At 60.0% G+C, this 18,108-nt stretch overlaps 1 protein-coding gene across 1 annotated transcript; it reads left to right on the forward strand.

Annotated features, from left to right (window-relative positions):
* Window positions 1–13,210: 13,210 nt before the first annotated feature.
* Window positions 13,211–13,501, forward strand: LOC308241351 (uncharacterized protein; the record flags this gene model as incomplete). The annotated part of the gene is made up of 1 exon (XM_080654732.1): window positions 13,211–13,501. The coding sequence occupies one exon, from the start codon at window positions 13,211–13,213 to the stop codon at window positions 13,499–13,501; it is 291 nt and encodes a 96-aa protein (XP_080510858.1).
* Between the last annotated feature and the right edge of the window lie 4,607 nt (window positions 13,502–18,108).

Genomic DNA, 18,108 nt, shown 5'->3' on the forward strand with positions numbered 1-18,108 from the left:
GGTTCCCGTCGGACGAGAGGCGTGGGAATTAGATGCAGCTCACGGAGCGGGGATCCTGCAGTGGTAACGGGGTTTCAAGGAGGAAGCACAGCTGCTCACAGCCCCCCACGAGGAGCCCCCCAGGCTGCTCACAGCCCCCCACGAGGAGTGCCCCCCCAAGGCTGCTCACAGCCCCCCACGAGCAGTGACCCCGAGGCTGCTCACAGCCCCCCCCCACGAGGAGTCCCCCAGGCTGCTCACAGCCCCCCACGAGGAGTCCCCCCCCAAGGCTGCTCACAGCCCCCCACGAGCAGTGACCCCGAGGCTGCTCACAGCCCCCCCCCCACGAGGAGTCCCCCAGGCTGCTCACAGCCCCCCACGAGGAGCCCCCCAGGCTGCTCACAGCCCCCCCCACGAGGAGTCCCCCCCCCAGGCTGCTCACAGCCCCCCATGAGGAGTGACCCCCAGGCTGCTCACAGCCCCCCATGAGGAGCCCCCCAGGCTGCTCACAGCCCCCCACGAGGAGCCCCCCAGGCTGCTCACAGCCCCCCACGAGGAGCCCCCCAGGCTGCTCACAGCCCCCCCCACGAGGAGTGACCCCCAGGCTGCTCACAGCCCCCCACGAGGAGTGACCCCCAGGCTGCTCACAGCCCCCCACGAGCAGTGACCCCCAGGCTGCTCACAGCCCCCCACGAGGAGTGACCCCCAGGCTGCTCACAGCCCCCCACGAGCAGTGACCCCCAGGCTGCTCACAGCCCCCCACCGAGGAGTCCCCCCCGGCTGCTCACAGCCCCCCACGAGGAGTCCCCCAGGCTGCTCATAGCCCCCCACGAGGAGCCCCCCCCAGGCTGCTCACAGCCCCCCACGAGGAGCCCCCCCCAGGCTGCTCACAGCCCCCCACCGAGGAGTCCCCCCCGGCTGCTCACAGCCCCCCATGAGGAGCCCCTCCAGGCTGCTCACAGCCCCCCACGAGGAGTCCCCCCAGGCTGCTCACAGCTCCCCACGAGGAGCCCCCCAGGCTGCTCACAGCTCCCCACGAGGAGTCCCCCCAGGCTGCTCACAGCCCCCCACGAGGAGCCCCCCGAGGCTGCGCCGTGGGGACAGGTGTGCTGACCCCTCGTTCCTGCCCGCTGGGTGGCGCCAGGTGGGTTTGGTGGCGTCCGCACCAGGAACCGTGCACAGAGCCCTCGGGCCAACTGGAAGGAGAGCTGGTATTTCCGTGGTTTGACCCTTTCGCTTTCTGCTTCTTCATGAAATAGTAGTAATCATTCCAGCACATCAGCTGGGTTTGACAATCGGTTCAATTACGGTGATCTTTAAAAAATATTTTATTGATTTTAGAGAGAGGAAAGGAGACAGACAGAACATGGACGAGAGAATCATGGGTCGGCCGCCTCCTGCACGCCCCCTACTGGGCATCGAGCCCACAGCCAGGGCCCTGCCCTGACCGGGAATCGCACCCTGACCTCCTGGTCCACGGGCGGACGCTCACCACTGAGCCACCCGGCCGGCTGTCACGGTGCCCGTGATGGGAAGGTTGAGTGGGTGAGCAGAGAGCTGACGCCGGGAGGAAGGGTACAGAGCAGAGAGGTGAGGCCGGTGCTGCGCTGGGACGCGTCGTGGTCGAGAGGAGGAGGGGGAGGAGCGGTCATCGGTGATGCAGGGTGGGGGGGGGCGCTTCCGAGAAGGTGTGTCTGTCACGTGACACCACGGGCATACGTGTTCAACTCCCCACGGCCTGGGCTTTGCACGCGTGTTAACGGCCCATTGCTGGCTGACAGACGGCCGCACACCCGTAGCTTAAACAGATCCATTCGCCTTCAGCCAGCAGGTCAACGTCTGGGAAACCGGCCTGGGTCCTGGCCGGGGGGCCCCCCTGTCGGCACCCCAAATACCAACGGGGGGCGCAGCTGGACGGCCTGCTCTCACTTCCCTCAGGTTTGGGGCAGAGTTTGTGTCCTTGGTGCTAAGAGCTTATTTGCTCCTTTAAAGCCAGTGAAGGGGTGGGGGGGGGAGGGGAGAGAGAGAGAGAGAGAGAGAGAGAGAGAGGGAGAGGAAGGGGGGAGGGAGAGGGGGAGAGAGAATGCTGCGTGGCGCTGCCTGACCAGGCGGGGCCCACCGAGATCAGCTCCCTTGGGATGAGCTACATTACGCCCGGAGCCTAAGGCGTCAGCAAAGCCCTCCCTCTCCCGCACGAGGCACCGTGCTGGGAGTGACGTCCCCTCGCTTCTACACTTCCTTCTGCACAGCCGATGCTACAGGCCTCCCTGTGGGGCAGCCGTCCCAGCCCTTGGGGACGAGTTTCGGGAGCCCTGGGGTGCCTGACCTGCATCCTGGGCCAGGGCCTGGCGGTGGGGAGAGGAACGCCGCGGGCACAGCCTGCGCGGGGGACCTGTGGCGGGGCGGGAGCGGGAGCCGAGAGAGCAGTGCCCGGGGTTGGGGTGGAGGGCACATTCCTGAGATGCTGACGGCTCCTGACCACAGGCCCCCCCCCCCTCATTACCCCCCCCCCCATCCTCCGGTTCTTGGCTAGGTGTCCAGACCAGCGGTAGGTGCAGGCCCCGGGCGCCTTTTGTTTAAAACCAGGAGAAGCCGCGTCCCTGTGTCTGTGGTCTCCTCGAGCCTCCGGTGCTTCCTGTTTGCGGTTTGCTGTCAGGTTCTCTCGGGCCCGAGACCCCTGCTGAGCGAGCCTAGACCCCCTCAGGGGCTGGACCCGCCTTTACGATGCCCTGCCAGGCTGCCCTGGGGCGGAGGAGGGGGCAGCGGGGGACGGGTGGGGCCCTGGGAAACTGAGGCTCGTCCTGGGAGGTGGGTCAGAGATGGGAGACGACACCCCAGTCCAGCACGTGTCACCATGTGGAGCAGATTCATTACAGACCGCAGCTAAAGAAGGAGGGGCAGGACTTCCAGACGGTGACCGAGAGCATTAAACTCCAGGTACACGGCCCCCACACCAGGTACACGGCCCCCACACCAGGTACACGGCCCCCTAAAACCAGGTACACGGCCCCCACACCAGGTACACGGCCCCCACACTAGGTACACGGCCCCCACACCAGGTACACGGCCCCCACACTAGGTACACGGCCCCTTAAACCAGGAACACGATCCCCACACCAGGTACACGGCCCCCACACCAGGTACACGGCCCCCTAAAACCAGGTACACGGTCCCCACACCAGGTACACAGTCCCCACACCAGGTACACGGCCCCCAGACCAGGTACACGGTCCCCACACCAGGTACATGGCCCCCACACCAGGTACACGGTCCCCACACCAGGTATAGAGCCCCCACACCAGGTACATGGCCCCCAGACCAGGTACAGGGCCCCCACACCAGGTACACGGTCCCCACACCAGGTACACGGCCCCCACACCAGGTACACGGTCCCCACACCAGGTACACGGCCCCCTAAAACCAGGTACACGGTCCCCACACCAGGTATAGAGCCCCCACACCAGGTACACGGTCCCCACACCAGGTACACGGCCCCCACACCAGGTACACGGTCCCCACACCAGGTACACGGCCCCCACACCAGGTACACGGTCCCCACACCAGGTATAGAGCCCCCAGACCAGGTACATGGCCCCCACACCAGGTACACGGCCCCCAGACCATGTACACGGCCCCCACACCAGGTACACGGCCCCCACACCAGGTATAGAGCCCCCAGACCAGGTACACGGCCCCCACACCAGGTACATGGCCCCCAGACCAGGTACAGGGCCCCCACATCAGGTACACGGTCCCCACACCAGGTACATGGCCCCCAGACCAGGTACACGGCCCCCAGACCAGGTACACGGCCCCCACACCAGGTACACGGCCCCCACACCAGGTACACGGCCCCCACACCAGGTACACGGCCCCCACACCAGGTACACGGCCCCCAGACCAGGTACAGGGCCCCCACACCAGGTACACGGCCCTCAGACCAGGTACAGGGCCCCCACACCAGGTACACGGCCCCCAGACCATGTACACGGCCCCCACACCAGGTATAGAGCCCCCAGACCAGGTACACGGCCCCCACACCAGGTACACGGCCCCCAGACCATGTACACGGCCCCTAGACCAGGTATAGAGCCCCCACACCAGGTACACGGCCCCCCTCATCCCGTTCCTTCTGTATGTGCCCATCCCGTCACAGGAAGTCCCGGCACCCGCAGGCCTTTAAAGCCCCATTCCTGCCACACCGTCCCCCTTGCTGTCCCAGACGAGGCTGCAGTGAGGATGTTACCTGCAACGTTTAACTGGATCATTCACAGGCGGCCACTAACACATCAATTCCTCGAACAATGTGTCTCCGTGCCCCTCAGACGAGACACAACCAGGTCCAATGTCCCAGGTGTGACCAGCGGGCTGGCACTCAGAAGGGGCTGTGAACCTGGTGTGGGGGCCGTGTACCTGGTGTGGGGGCCGTGTACCTGGTGTGGGGCTCTATACCTGGTGTGGGGACCGAGTGTCTGAGCCTCCAGAGGCCTTTTCCTTTATGGCTTAATTTTATATGATCATGAAATAAAGCTCATCCACTTTACACAGGCTGACTCAGCACCAAAGCATTAGAGACAGCCATTGGGTTCTCTCGGAGCCTGCTTCTCCGTCCTTTCCTTCCGGGAGGAGGAACGGCAGGTGAATCTGAGCGGACGGGTCAGACCCGGGGCAGCCTGACAGAGCAGCCGACCCTAAAGGCACCCGCTCTGTAAGGGACATAGAGGCACCCGCTCCTTAAGGGACATAGAGGGACCCGCTCTATAAGGGACATAGAGGCACCCGCTCCATAAGGGACATAGAGGCACCTGCTCCTTAAGGGACATAGAGGCACCCGCTCCTTAAGGACATAGAGGCACCCGCTCTGTAAGGGACATAGAGGCACCCGCTCCTTAAGGACATAGAGGCACCCGCTCTGTAAGGGACACAGAGGCACCCGCTCCTTAAGGACATAGAGGCACCCGCTCCTTAAGGACATAAAGGCACCCGCTCTGTAAGGGACATAGAGGCACCCGCTCCTTAAGGACATAGAGGCACCCGCTCCTTAAGGACATAGAGGCACCCGCTCCTTAAGGACATAGACGCACCCGCTCCTTAAGGACATAGAGGCACCCGCTCCTTAAGGACATAGAGGCACCCGCTCCTTAAGGACATAGAGGCACCCGCTCCTTAAGGACATAGAGGCACCCGCTCTGTAAGGGACACAGAGGCACCCGCTCCTTAAGGACATAGAGGCACCCGCTCCTTAAGGACATAGAGGCCCCCGCTCTATAAGGACATAGAGGCACCCGCTCCTTAAGGACATAGAGGCACCCGCTCCTTAAGGACATAGAGGCACCCACTCCTTAAGGACATAGAGGCACCCGCTCTATAAGGGACATAGAGGCACCCGCTCCTTAAGGACACAGAGGCACCCGCTCCTTAAGGACATAGAGGCACCCGCTCCTTAAGGACATAGAGGCACCCGCTCCTTAAGGACACAGAGGCACCCGCTCCTTAAGGACACAGAGGCACCCGCTCCTTAAGGACATAGAGGCACCCGCTCCTTAAGGACATAGAGGCACCCACTCCTTAAGGACATAGAGGCACCCGCTCTATAAGGGACATAGAGGCACCCGCTCCTTAAGGACACAGAGGCACCCGCTCCTTAAGGACACAGAGGCACCCGCTCCTTAAGGACATAGAGGCACCCGCTCCTTAAGGGACATAGAGGCACCCGCTCTATAAGGACATAGAGGCACCCGCTCCTTAAGGACATAGAGGCACCCGCTCCTTAAGGACATAGAGGCACCCGCTCCTTAAGGACACAGAGGCACCCGCTCCTTAAGGACATAGAGGCACCCGCTCCTTAAGGACATAGAGGCACCCGCTCCTTAAGGACATAGAGGCACCCGCTCCTTAAGGACATAGAGGCACCCGCTCTATAAGGGACATAGAGGCACCCGCTCCTTAAGGACACAGAGGCACCCGCTCCTTAAGGACATAGAGGCACCCGCTCCTTAAGGACATAGAGGCACCCGCTCCTTAAGGGACATAGAGGCACCCGCTCTATAAGGACATAGAGGCACCCGCTCCTTAAGGACATAGAGGCACCCGCTCCTTAAGGACATAGAGGCACCCGCTCCTTAAGGACATAGAGGCACCCGCTCTATAAGGGACATAGAGGCACCCGCTCCTTAAGGACACAGAGGCACCCGCTCCTTAAGGACATAGAGGCACCCGCTCCTTAAGGACATAGAGGCACCCGCTCCTTAAGGGACATAGAGGCACCCGCTCTATAAGGACATAGAGGCACCCGCTCCTTAAGGACATAGAGGCACCCGCTCCTTAAGGACATAGAGGCACCCGCTCCTTAAGGACACAGAGGCACCCGCTCCTTAAGGACATAGAGGCACCCGCTCCTTAAGGACATAGAGGCACCCGCTCCTTAAGGACATAGAGGCACCCGCTCTGTAAGGGACATAGAGGCACCCGCTCCTTAAGGACATAGAGGCACCCGCTCCTTAAGGACATAGAGGCACCCGCTCCTTAAGGACATAGAGGCACCCGCTCCTTAAGGGACATAGAGGCACCCGCTCTATAAGGACATAGAGGCACCCGCTCCTTAAGGACATAGAGGCACCCGCTCCTTAAGGGACATAGAGGCACCCGCTCTATAAGGACATAGAGGCACCCGCTCCTTAAGGACATAGAGGCACCCGCTCCTTAAGGACATAGAGGCACCCGCTCCTTAAGGACACAGAGGCACCCGCTCCTTAAGGACATAGAGGCACCCGCTCCTTAAGGACATAGAGGCACCCGCTCCTTAAGGACATAGAGGCACCCGCTCCTTAAGGACATAGAGGCACCCGCTCTGTAAGGGACATAGAGGCACCCGCTCCTTAAGGACATAGAGGCACCCGCTCCTTAAGGACATAGAGGCACCCGCTCCTTAAGGACATAGAGGCACCCGCTCCTTAAGGACATAGAGGCACCCGCTCCTTAAGGGACATAGAGGCACCCGCTCTATAAGGACATAGAGGCACCCGCTCCTTAAGGACATAGAGGCACCCGCTCCTTAAGGACATAGAGGCACCCGCTCCTTAAGGACATAGAGGCACCCGCTCCTTAAGGACACAGAGGCACCCGCTCCTTAAGGACATAGAGGCCCCCGCTCCTTAAGGACATAGAGGCCCCCGCTCTATAAGGGACATAGAGGCACCCGCTCCTTAAGGACATAGAGGCACCCGCTCCTTAAGGACATAGAGGCACCCGCTCCTTAAGGACATAGAGGCACCCGCTCCTTAAGGACATAGAGGCACCCACTCCTTAAGGACATAGAGGGACCCCCTCCTTAAGGACACAGAGGCACCCACTCCTTAGGGGACACAGAGGCACCCGCTTCTTAAGGACATAGGGGCACCCGCTCCTTAAGGACATAGAGGCACCCGCTTCGTAAGGGACATAGAGGCACCAGCTCCTTAAGGACATAGAGGCACCCGCTCCTTAAGGACATAAAGGCACCCGCTCCTTAAGGACATAGAGGCACCCGCTCTATAAGGGACATAGAGGCACCCGCTCTGTAAGGGACATAGATGCACCCGCTCTGTAAGGGACATAGAGGCACCCGCTCTGTAAGGGACATAGAGGGACCCGCTCCTTAAGGACATAGAGGCACCCGCTCCTTAAGGACATAGAGGCACCCGCTCTATAAGGACATAGAGGCACCCGCTCCTTAAGGACATAGAGGCACCCGCTCCTTAAGGACATAGAGGCACCCGCTCCTTAAGGACATAGAGGCACCCGCTCCTTAAGGGACATAGAGGCACCCGCTCTATAAGGACATAGAGGCACCCGCTCCTTAAGGACATAGAGGCACCCGCTCCTTAAGGACATAGAGGCACCCGCTCCTTAAGGACATAGAGGCACCCGCTCCTTAAGGACACAGAGGCACCCGCTCCTTAAGGACATAGAGGCCCCCGCTCCTTAAGGACATAGAGGCCCCCGCTCTATAAGGGACATAGAGGCACCCGCTCCTTAGGGACATAGAGGCACCCGCTCCTTAAGGACATAGAGGCACCCGCTCCTTAAGGACATAGAGGCACCCGCTCCTTAAGGACATAGAGGCACCCGCTCCTTAAGGACATAGAGGGACCCCCTCCTTAAGGACACAGAGGCACCCACTCCTTAGGGGACACAGAGGCACCCGCTTCTTAAGGACATAGGGGCACCCGCTCCTTAAGGACATAGAGGCACCCGCTTCGTAAGGGACATAGAGGCACCAGCTCCTTAAGGACATAGAGGCACCCGCTCCTTAAGGACATAAAGGCACCCGCTCCTTAAGGACATAGAGGCACCCGCTCTATAAGGGACATAGAGGCACCCGCTCTGTAAGGGACATAGATGCACCCGCTCTGTAAGGGACATAGAGGCACCCGCTCTGTAAGGGACATAGAGGGACCCGCTCCTTAAGGACATAGAGGCACCCGCTCCTTAAGGACATAGAGGCACCCGCTCCTTAAGGACATAGAGGCACCCGCTCCTTAGGGGACATAGAAGCACCCGCTCCTTAAGGACACAGAGGCACCCGCTCCTTAGGGGACACAGAGGCACCCGCTCCTTAGGGGACATAGAGGGACCCGCTCCTTAAGGACATAGAGGCACCCGCTCCTTAAGGACCTCTATAAGGGACATAGAGGCACCCGCTCCTTAAGGACACAGAGGCCCCGCTCTGTAAGGGACATAGAGGCACCCGCTTTGTAAGGGACATAGAGGCACCCGCTCCTTAAGGACATAGAGGCACCCGCTCCTTAAGGACATAGAGGCACCCGCTTTGTAAGGGACATAAAGGCACCCGCTTCGTAAGGGACACGCACGCACGGGCCCACGGGCAGAATCGCCACCCGCGTTGGCTGGTGCGAGCCTAGGAGCCTTGGTGAAGGCACGGATGAGTGCTGGCGCCGAGCACGCGTGGGGCTGGGGCCGGGGATGCGTGTGGCATCTTCCGCTTTACCGAGAGCTGGCTGACTGGCCGCCGTTCTCCGGGGACAGACGTAAGGAATGCACACGGGAGTCCTGTGACCGTCACCCCGTCTGCGCGGCTGTGGGCTCCGGCCGTCACTTGCTGTGTTTGCGGCCTCAGCTGCGGCTCCCGCCCCGGACCTGCCATTCCACGCTGGTTTTGTGACCCTGACCAAGCGCCGTCCACGCGGGCAGGTGGAAATTCCAGAAACGGGCAGTTCCTGGGCTGAACTGTGTGCGGGCCTGTGGGGCAGGACAGCCCGCTCCGTCCCGCCAGGACGCGAATTGTCCCTTCGTCCCGTCGCCACGCTGCGGCCACCCCGGCGTCCCCCAGCAGCCGCCCTGGTCATCGGACGGCCGTGGTGGTCAGCGGGGCCTGTGCTGGGGGGACCCTGGTTTCCGCTATGACGGCCCCGAAGTGCGAGGGCCTGTGAGGCTGGCAACGCGGGCCCTGCACGGAGAAGCCGAATTGCGTGCCTTCAGGGGAAGGGGTGTGCGGGGGAGACGCATCGGATCCGCATGCAGGGGTGTGTCCCAGCCCAAGTGCAGGGTCCTCGGGGGCCTTGGACACCCCCCACGGGTCCTGTGCTCTTTCTCTAAAATGGGAATAATGACAACAATACCAGGCTTGCCGCACAAGGACACACACACGCACGCACACGCACACGCACACGCAGGCTTCACAGCCCCTGGGTTTACGTGGCGGAGAAAGCACGCACGGGGTCTCCGGAAGGCCAGGAGTCACCTGAGAGGTGTGTCCTCATTGGGGTCCGGTGATGGGAAGAGGCAGTGTTACTGCAGCTCAGTGTTAACCGGAGACAAAGCCTGGATGACAGAGAGAGGAGAGAGAGAGAGAGAGAGAGAGAGAGAGAGAGAGAGAGAGAGAGAGAGAGAGAGAGAGAGAGAGACGGCCTCACACAGCCTGAGCCCTCGAGGGAGCTCAAGGACACGCCGGCTGGGGCCAGACAGGAAGACTCTGTTCCCACCCCCTCGACTGCACGGGAGGGTCTGGAATTGGGGGACATTCAGACCTGCAGACAACCCCCCCCCCTCCCAGCTTACAACTCATTGACACACTCACGACCTAAATGCCACGCATTGCTACCTTTGTGCGCCCCTTCCTCCCTTCCCCCTTCTTCTCCCCCTCCTCCCTCCCTCCCTGGCTCTCTCTTCCCCTCCTTCTTCCCCTCCCTCCCTCCCTCCCTCCCTCCTTCTTCCCCTCCCTCCCCTTCTCCCTCATTCCTCTTCTCCCTCCCTCCCTCTATCCCTCCTTCCTCTCTCTCCCTCCTTCCCTCTCTTTCTCCCTCCCTCTCTCTCTCCTTCTTCCCCTCCCTCCCTCTCTCCCTCCCTCCCTCTCTCCCTCCCTCCCTCTATCCCTCCTTCCCTCTCTCCCTCCCTTGCTCTCTCTCTCTCCTTCTTCCCCTCCCTCCCTCTATCCCTCCTTCCCTCTCTCCCTCCCTTCGCTCTCTCTCTCCTTCTTCCCCTCCCTCCCTCCCTCCCTCCCTCCCTCCCTCCCTCCCTCCCTCCCTCCCTCTCTCCCTCATTGGCTGTCTCCTGCATTTACAACAAGAGTTGGGAGTGTGTGTAAAGGGAGGAGGAAGCTTTGCATGCTGCAAAGTGTGGTGGAACAATAGGAGCGAACATGTGGCTGCTGTGAATTTCCATCCTTCTCTCTTCAAATGGAACCGGGTCTTCCGGGTGCTCAGTCACGCAGGAAAGGGGTTGTTATCCGATGTGGAGGCCGAGGAAAGGGAGGGAACGCTGTGGTGGCAGAGGTGGAGACGCCACCTGTCTGTCTGTCTGTCTGACTGTCTGGCCCACCTCCTCTGCTCTCCACGCAGCCCGTCCTCAGTGGAGTCATGGTCTCCTGTGAGGGCCGTGGGGTGAGATGGGAATGGAGTGAGGTCATTGTTTTCCCAGGGTGTGTTATAGGGGCTGTAAAAGGCAGGGTGGTGGTTTATGGGGTGAGAGGCGGGATCAAGTCCCAAGAGGGGGTGCTCGCTGAGGCTGAGGCTGAGGCTGCAGTTGAGTGGGAGCTGGCCGTCAGATGGGGGATCCATCAGGAGGCCTCGGGCATCTGTGATCACGGCTGGGAGGGCTGTGACCCCAAACCAGATCCGCCAGGATCTCGGGGTTCCCTGCTCTCAGGCATGTGGGAGGGTAGCGCCCCAGGGGAGGCCGGGAGCCTGTGCCAGGAGCTGTGGGCGGAACTCCAGGCGGGTCTGGCTCCCATTCACAGCCACTGTGCCTTCCGGTGGTGACCGCCTCGCTCTGGCCTCGGCTTCTCGCTCCAAACTCAGGTCTGAAGCGTCTGCGCCGTCGCCCACGGCCTGCGAGGACGGACTGTGTGGGAAGCACTGTTTGGGGTTGGGAGTTGGGAAAAATGCGATAGCGTGAGGGGAGACGAACATCCCAAATGATGGGAATTCTGGAGTGTATTTCACGCCCACGGTGAGGACTCACTGTTGATGGATCTTTGACTAAAATCTCTTCGTTATGATGAGACTTACGTGTCCAAACAGACGTCGTCCTCAAAGTAAAATCTGTTTCTACTGTGGCCTGGCCTCCGCCGCTCCTGGAATTCAGAAAAGCCACGCCGATTGCTTACAGGACACGGACCTGAGGTTCCCACATGAGACGCTTTATACATACAACGTGCTCAGAGAACTCAAGCATGTGTGCATGTATCTCATCCTGTGTAATGAAAGGGCAGTATGCAAATTGACCCTAACGGCAGAATGACCGGAACAACTGCTGGACCAGTCACTAGGAGGTGCACTGACCACCTCTCGGTCCCTTCCCCTGGCTGTCAAGCACCGATCACCCCATGGCCACCTGCGGTGGGGGCAGGGCTGGTGAGCGGGCGAGAATAGCTGACCTCTTGGTCCCTTCTCCCGGCCATCAAGCACTGATCACCCGATGGTGATGGGGAATGGGGGGGATGGGTGGCGGCGGGGGGCGGGGCCAGCTGTGGGCAGCCGGAGAAGATGGCCCTGATCACAGGCCAGGCCTGGGGACCGTACCCGCACTTGGATTACGTGCGCCGGGCCTCTAGCAAATGATAAGCAGCGACCAGTGTTTGAGCTCCATCATCTTTTTTGGGGGGGAGGAGGGGATACTCATTGAATCCAAACGGTGTGCTGACACTGCACTCGGAGAAGCTGGCTCAGGGACAAGCAGAGTAGAGACTGTGTCCTGCCGTGACCAATCGGTACCCAGAGATCAGAACAGACGTATGAGGAATAATGCAACCAAGACAGAAGACGTTCTCGGTGATTGGATTAGAATCCAGGGGCACGTGGGAGTTTGCAACTGAGTCAGTACATGGTCATGTGATGGCCTCAGTGGTGAACTTTGGTCATGTGTCTGTCTCTCTGTCTCTATTTCTGTCTCTATCCCTGTCCCTGTCCCTGTCCCTGTCCCTGTCCCTGTCTATCTCTATCTCTATCTTTATCTCTATCTCTGTCTCTGTCTCTGTCTCTGTCCCTGTCTATCTCTATCTCTATCTATATCCCTATCCCTATCTCTATCTCTATTCCTATCTCTATCTCTATCTCTAATTTATCTATCTATCTACCTATCTATCATTCATCTCATCTGTGTATCTATCATCTATATACCTATCTATATACCTATCTATCCATCAATCTATTATCTATCTATCTATCTATCTATCTATCTATCTATCTGTCTATCTATCGCTAATTTACAGGCATCTTCTTGCTGATTGCTATGGTTCAGCTGGGGCTGTAAAAATAAAATGAGAAAATGTTTAGAGAAAATAAAGAAGTTAAACAGCTTACACATTTTCGGGGAGCGGTGGGAATTTGAAGACCCCAAACAAGCAGGTTCTCTTTCCTGCCCCTCGGGCCTCTTTGGCCTTTGGTGGAAAGGCTGCTCCGCGTGGCACCGAAGCAGCTTGCCGCGGCCGTGCCTTCCAGGGGCTCCCATCCCGGTCTGTCCTGGGGCCTCACGGAGACAAAGCAAACGAGAATGATGCTCTTTAATAAAACCCGTCTCCGAAATAATGAGCTCATCCCAAGCAACGCGTGCTTAACTGCCAGCGGTGACTGGCACGTAGCATGTAGTTGTCTGAATGCTTGTTGGCTAAGTCAGGGAGGAATGGCACGCGTGCCAGCTCCTGACAGTATATAAGGGCCCAGGGCAGGTGGGAGGCTCACACCCCCCCAGAGCCACCTCCCGAAGCACAGCCGAGCTCCCTCCTCCTGACAACATGTGTGGCAGTTACTATGGCAACTCCTGTGGCTACGGCTGTGGCTATGGATCTGGCTACGGCTGTGGCTATGGATCTGGCTACGGCTGTGGCTATGGATCTGGTTACGGCTGTGGCTATGGATCTGGCTATGGCTGTGGCTATGGATCTGGCTATGGCTGTGGCTATGGCTGTGGCTATGGAAGAGGCTACGGCTGTGGCTCTGGCTCTGGCTGTGGCTACGGCTCTGGCTGTGGCTACTGGGGCTACAGGCCATTGTGCTACAGAAGATGCTACTCTTCTTGCTGGTAGAGCACCGCTATCCAGTCCTCCCGTGCTTCTGAAATGACCCCCTCAAGTGAGCGTGACTCAGCACCCACCCTCGCGTTTTCTGCATCTGAGAAATCTCATGCGTGACTGAGGCCCTGACCTCCAACTGCCCTCGTCTGCGTCCGCGTCTGCGTCCGCGGCCCGTGGTTACCATCTGACTGGTTTCCGAACATTATCCTTCACTCCTTCATCTCTGGTCTCTGCTGTGATGGTGTTGATGATACGAACATCCTGCAGTTTTGCAAATCAACACTTTAATAAAAATGTGATTTTTTTTTTGGGTTCTAAGAAATCTGTGTGTACTGGCTTGTGAGTTCCTCCTTTTTGAAACGTTATGGGCGATCATGGAAACGGGGCTAACGTGTCTGACCTCAACGGTGGGTTCTCCCTTGATGCAATACAAGCCTTTTCGTCTTGTACCCGAAGCACAAGTAACGACGTCTCCGCCTGTTTCCGATGGCTCACAATCTCGGGCACTCACACACACACAAGCTCAAATCACACCATTTCAGAACGGGGCTGGAACCCCCTGTGTCTACGACGGACCTGGAAGGGAAAGAAAAACCAAAACGATACGTCCTTAGGAGGAGCCACGTCAAGTCCCAGAGAGAGAGAGAGAGATATGGCCAGGGCATTTAAAGGAGAAATGGGAGGCAGACAGCTTCCAGGGTTTCTGAGGAAGCAGAAGCAGACAGAGATGTTACGCCTGACGGGTAGAGCGTGAAAGAAAAGACGCATTAGAAGAAAAACACTCCATTATACCGTCGGCATTCGGGGGCGGGGGGAGCGCAGTTATATTTGTTTGTTTGCATGTATGGAGGTAGATGGAATTGATTTGTCACCCGATGGACACATGCTTTGGAAAGGGCCACATACTGTACACTGAGGACAAAGCAGGAAGATGACAGGCTGTCTTCTCAGAGTGTTTATGTGAAATCAGGTGAAGACAGAAACGCAGCTGTAAAGATAATTAAGATAAACGCAGACGACCTCTTTCTTGCTCTGGAGGGAATAAACCAGATGAATGGGGAGGAGAGGAAGGCTGGGGTGTGAGCGATGTCCCGCAGGGGGTGTTGGAAGGTGGGACAATGAGCTGGTGCCTGTTGTCAAGAACAACCAGAAGGGACAGTAACACGTGTAAGAGGCAAAGAGGAACCTCTAGGTTCTGAGCAGGTGCAGGTGGAGCTGTGTTCTCTCCTTGGTGGGCGAGCCTGGCCTGCCGCCTCGACGGGCCGCTGGAGGAATGAGACTGGCGCATCTGGGTGGCTGTCGGAGTGGGAGAGCCCATTGCTTTGTTGGTGTGTTTTTTTCTTTTTAATTAAAAAATTTTTAAAACATATTTTTATTTATTTCAAAGAGGAAGGGAGAAACATCAATGATGAAATAGAATCATTGACCAGCTGCCTCCTGCACGCCCCCCCACGGGGGATCGAGTCGGCAACCCGGGCCTGTGCCCCGACTCTAACCCTGACCCGGGACCCTTCAGTCCGCAGGCGGACACTCTATCCACTGAGCCACAGCAGCCAGGGCGCTTTGCTGGGTTGTGACATGCGTGTCCTTTTCTCGTGGACCCTCCGGACTCTAACACTCAGGCCCACAGATGCGGCCTTTTCAGACTCAGGTTCAGCCAATGGTGATCAATGTGCCACCGTGGCACCTCCTGGCAGGGTCACCGCACAGAGTCCAGCCCTGAGGTCCCTGGGCTAGGAGACCCCACAGAATGGTTCCCTGCCCCCAGTCCCCAGCCAGCCCTGGGGAGGCCCCCCACAGTCAGCCCTGGGGAGGCCCCCCCACAGTCAGCCCTGGGGAGGCCCCCCCACAGTCAGCCCTGGGGAGGCCCCCCCACAGTCAGCCCTGGGGAAGCCCCCCCTCAGCCAGCCCTGGGGAGGCCCCCCACAGTCAGCCCTGGGGAGGCCCTGCCCCCAGTCAGCCCTGGGGAGGCCCCCCCACAGTCAGCCCTGGGGAGTTCCCCCCACAATCAGTCCTGGGGAGGCCCTGCCCCCAGTCAGCCCTGGGGAGGCCCTGCCCCCAGTCAGCCCTGGGGAGGCCCCCCCACAATCAGCCCTGGGGAGGCCCCCCCACAATCAGCCCTGGGGAGGTCCCCCCACAATCAGCCCTGGGGAGTTCCCCCCACAATCAGCCCTGGGGAGTTCCCCCACAATCAGCCCTGGGGAGGCCCCGCCCCCAGCCAGCCCTGGGGAGGCCCTGCCCTCAGCCAGCCCTGGGGAGGCCCTGCCCTCAGCCAGCCCTGGGGAGGCCCCGCCCCCAGCCAGCCCTGGGGAGGCCCCCCCACAATCAGCCCTGGGGAGGCCCCCCCTCAGCCAGCCCTGGGGAGGCCCCGCCCCCAGTCAGCCCTGGGGAGGCCCCGCCCCCAGTCAGCTCTGGGGAGCCCCCCCCCACAATCAGCCCTGGGGAGTTCCCCCCACAGTCAGCCCTGGGGAGGCCCCCCCACAGTCAGCCCTGGGGAGGCCCCCCACAGCCAGCCCTGGGGAGGCCCCCCCCCCAGCCAGCCCTGGGGAGGCCCCCCCCCCAGCCAGCCCTGGGGAGGCCCCCCCCCCCAGTCAAGCTCTGGGGAGTTCCCCCCACAGTCAGCTCTGGGGAGGCCCCGCCCCCAGTCAGCCCTGGGGAGGCCCCCCCTCAGCCAGCCCTGGGGAGGCCCCGCCCCCAGCCAGCCCTGGGGAGGCCCCCCCTCAGCCAGCCCTGGGGAGGCCCCGCCCCCAGCCAGCCCTGGGGAGGCCCCCCCACAGTCAGCTCTGGGGAGGCCCTGCCCCCAGCCAGCCCTGGGGAGGCCCCCCCTCAGCCAGCCCTGGGGAGGCCCCGCCCCCAGTCAGCTCTGGGGAGGCCCCGCCCCCAGTCAGCTCTGGGGAGCCCCCCCACAATCAGCCCTGGGGAGTTCCCCCCACAGTCAGCCCTGGGGAGGCCCCCCCACAGCCAGCCCTGGGGAGGCCCCCCCCCCAGCCAGCCCTGGGGAGGCCCCCCCCCCAGTCAGCTCTGGGGAGTTCCCCCCACAGTCAGCTCTGGGGAGGCCCCGCCCCCAGTCAGCCCTGGGGAGGCCCCGCCCCCAGCCAGCCCTGGGGAGGCCCCCCCACAGTCAGCTCTGGGGAGGCCCCGCCCCCAGCCAGCCCTGGGGAGGCCCCCCCTCAGCCAGCCCTGGGGAGGCCCCGTGCAGGTGCAGTTGGTCCAGGGGGTAAGACACAGGACTTCTTCCCAGGGCAGGCAGTTCCCCAGCGGCACATCCGTGGGTCAGACCTGAGGCTGAGCGTGCTCTGGGGACCGCGGGAAGGGACTGCTAACAGAGACAGCTCCTTGAAAAGTTAGCTGATTGTTTGATATTCCTTGTCGTGGAAGGCATGCTATAAAAAGCAAGGACGATTGTGTATGTAAGCACGGGTAAGGTGACTTATAATCCAGGAAAGAGCCTTCACAATCCACCATTCCGCATGTTTTAGAAATCTGAAATGTGTGCCTCTCTTAGTCAGAGAATTCCGAGACTTTCAGCAGAGGCAACGCAAAGGGCTGCTAAAGAACAAGGAGAGGGGGCGGTAACCGCAGAAAGAGTGTGTGTGCGTGTGTCTGTGTGTGTGCGTGTGTCTGTGTGTGTGTGTGTCTGTGCACGTGTCTCTGTGTGCGCGTGTCTGTGTGTGTGTGCACGTGTCTGTGTGTGTGCGCACATCTGTGTGTGTGTGCGTCTGTGTGTGCGTGTGTCTGTGTGTGTGTCTGTGTGTGCGTCTGTGTGTGTGTGTCTTTGTGTGTGTGCGTGTCTGTGCACGTGTCTCTGTGTGCGTGTGTCTGTGTGCGTGCGTGCATCTGTGTGCGTGCGTCTGTATGTGTGCGTGTGTCTGTGTGTGTGTCTGTGCACGTGTCTCTGTGTGCGCGTGTCTCTGTGTGCGTGCATCTGTGTGTGTGCGTCTGTGTGTGCGTGCGTCTGTGTATGTGCGTGTGTCTCTGTGTGTGTGCGTGTGTCTGTGTGTGTGCGTGTGTCTGTGTGTCTGTGCACATGTCTGTGTGCGTGTCTCTGTGTGTGTGCATGTCTGTGTGTGCGTGCACCTGTCTGTGTGTGCACATGTGCCTCTGTGCATGCATGCGTGTCTCTGTGTGTGTGCACGTGTGCTTCTCTGTGTGTGTATGCACGGTTCTGGAGAAGGCTGAGGGAAAGGAAGACTTGGATGTGTCATGTCCCAAGCACAGTGTGGAGGAGAGGAAGACGGTTGCGTTAGTGAAGAAAACCATATGTAACATTGCCCCACGGCCAGAAAACTACAGCCCGTTCTCCGTCGATGTCCAAGTTCTCCTGTAAATAGATCACAGGCACACACCCACGTTCGGTGTTTTGAGCATCTGTCATACGTGTACCCCACAGCTACCAGCTCTAACACAGGCTGGGACACCAGCTAACGTGGCATCGTGCCCGTCAATCTATTTTGGGTAAGAAATGAGTGGGTTTTATCGGAGTCGCTTATTTCCTGATGCTTGGGCCCTGCTTTTGACGTTACTGTGGAATTAATTGCTGGAACAGTCTGCGATGGCGCTGGCAGAAGGTGTGGGAGTTTAGGTGGAAGAGCTTCTCTGCGGGGCTGTGGTGAGAGTGG

The sequence above is a fragment of the Plecotus auritus genome (assembly GCF_963455305.1).
Source record: "Plecotus auritus genome assembly, chromosome: 2".
NCBI lineage: Eukaryota > Metazoa > Chordata > Mammalia > Chiroptera > Vespertilionidae > Plecotus > Plecotus auritus.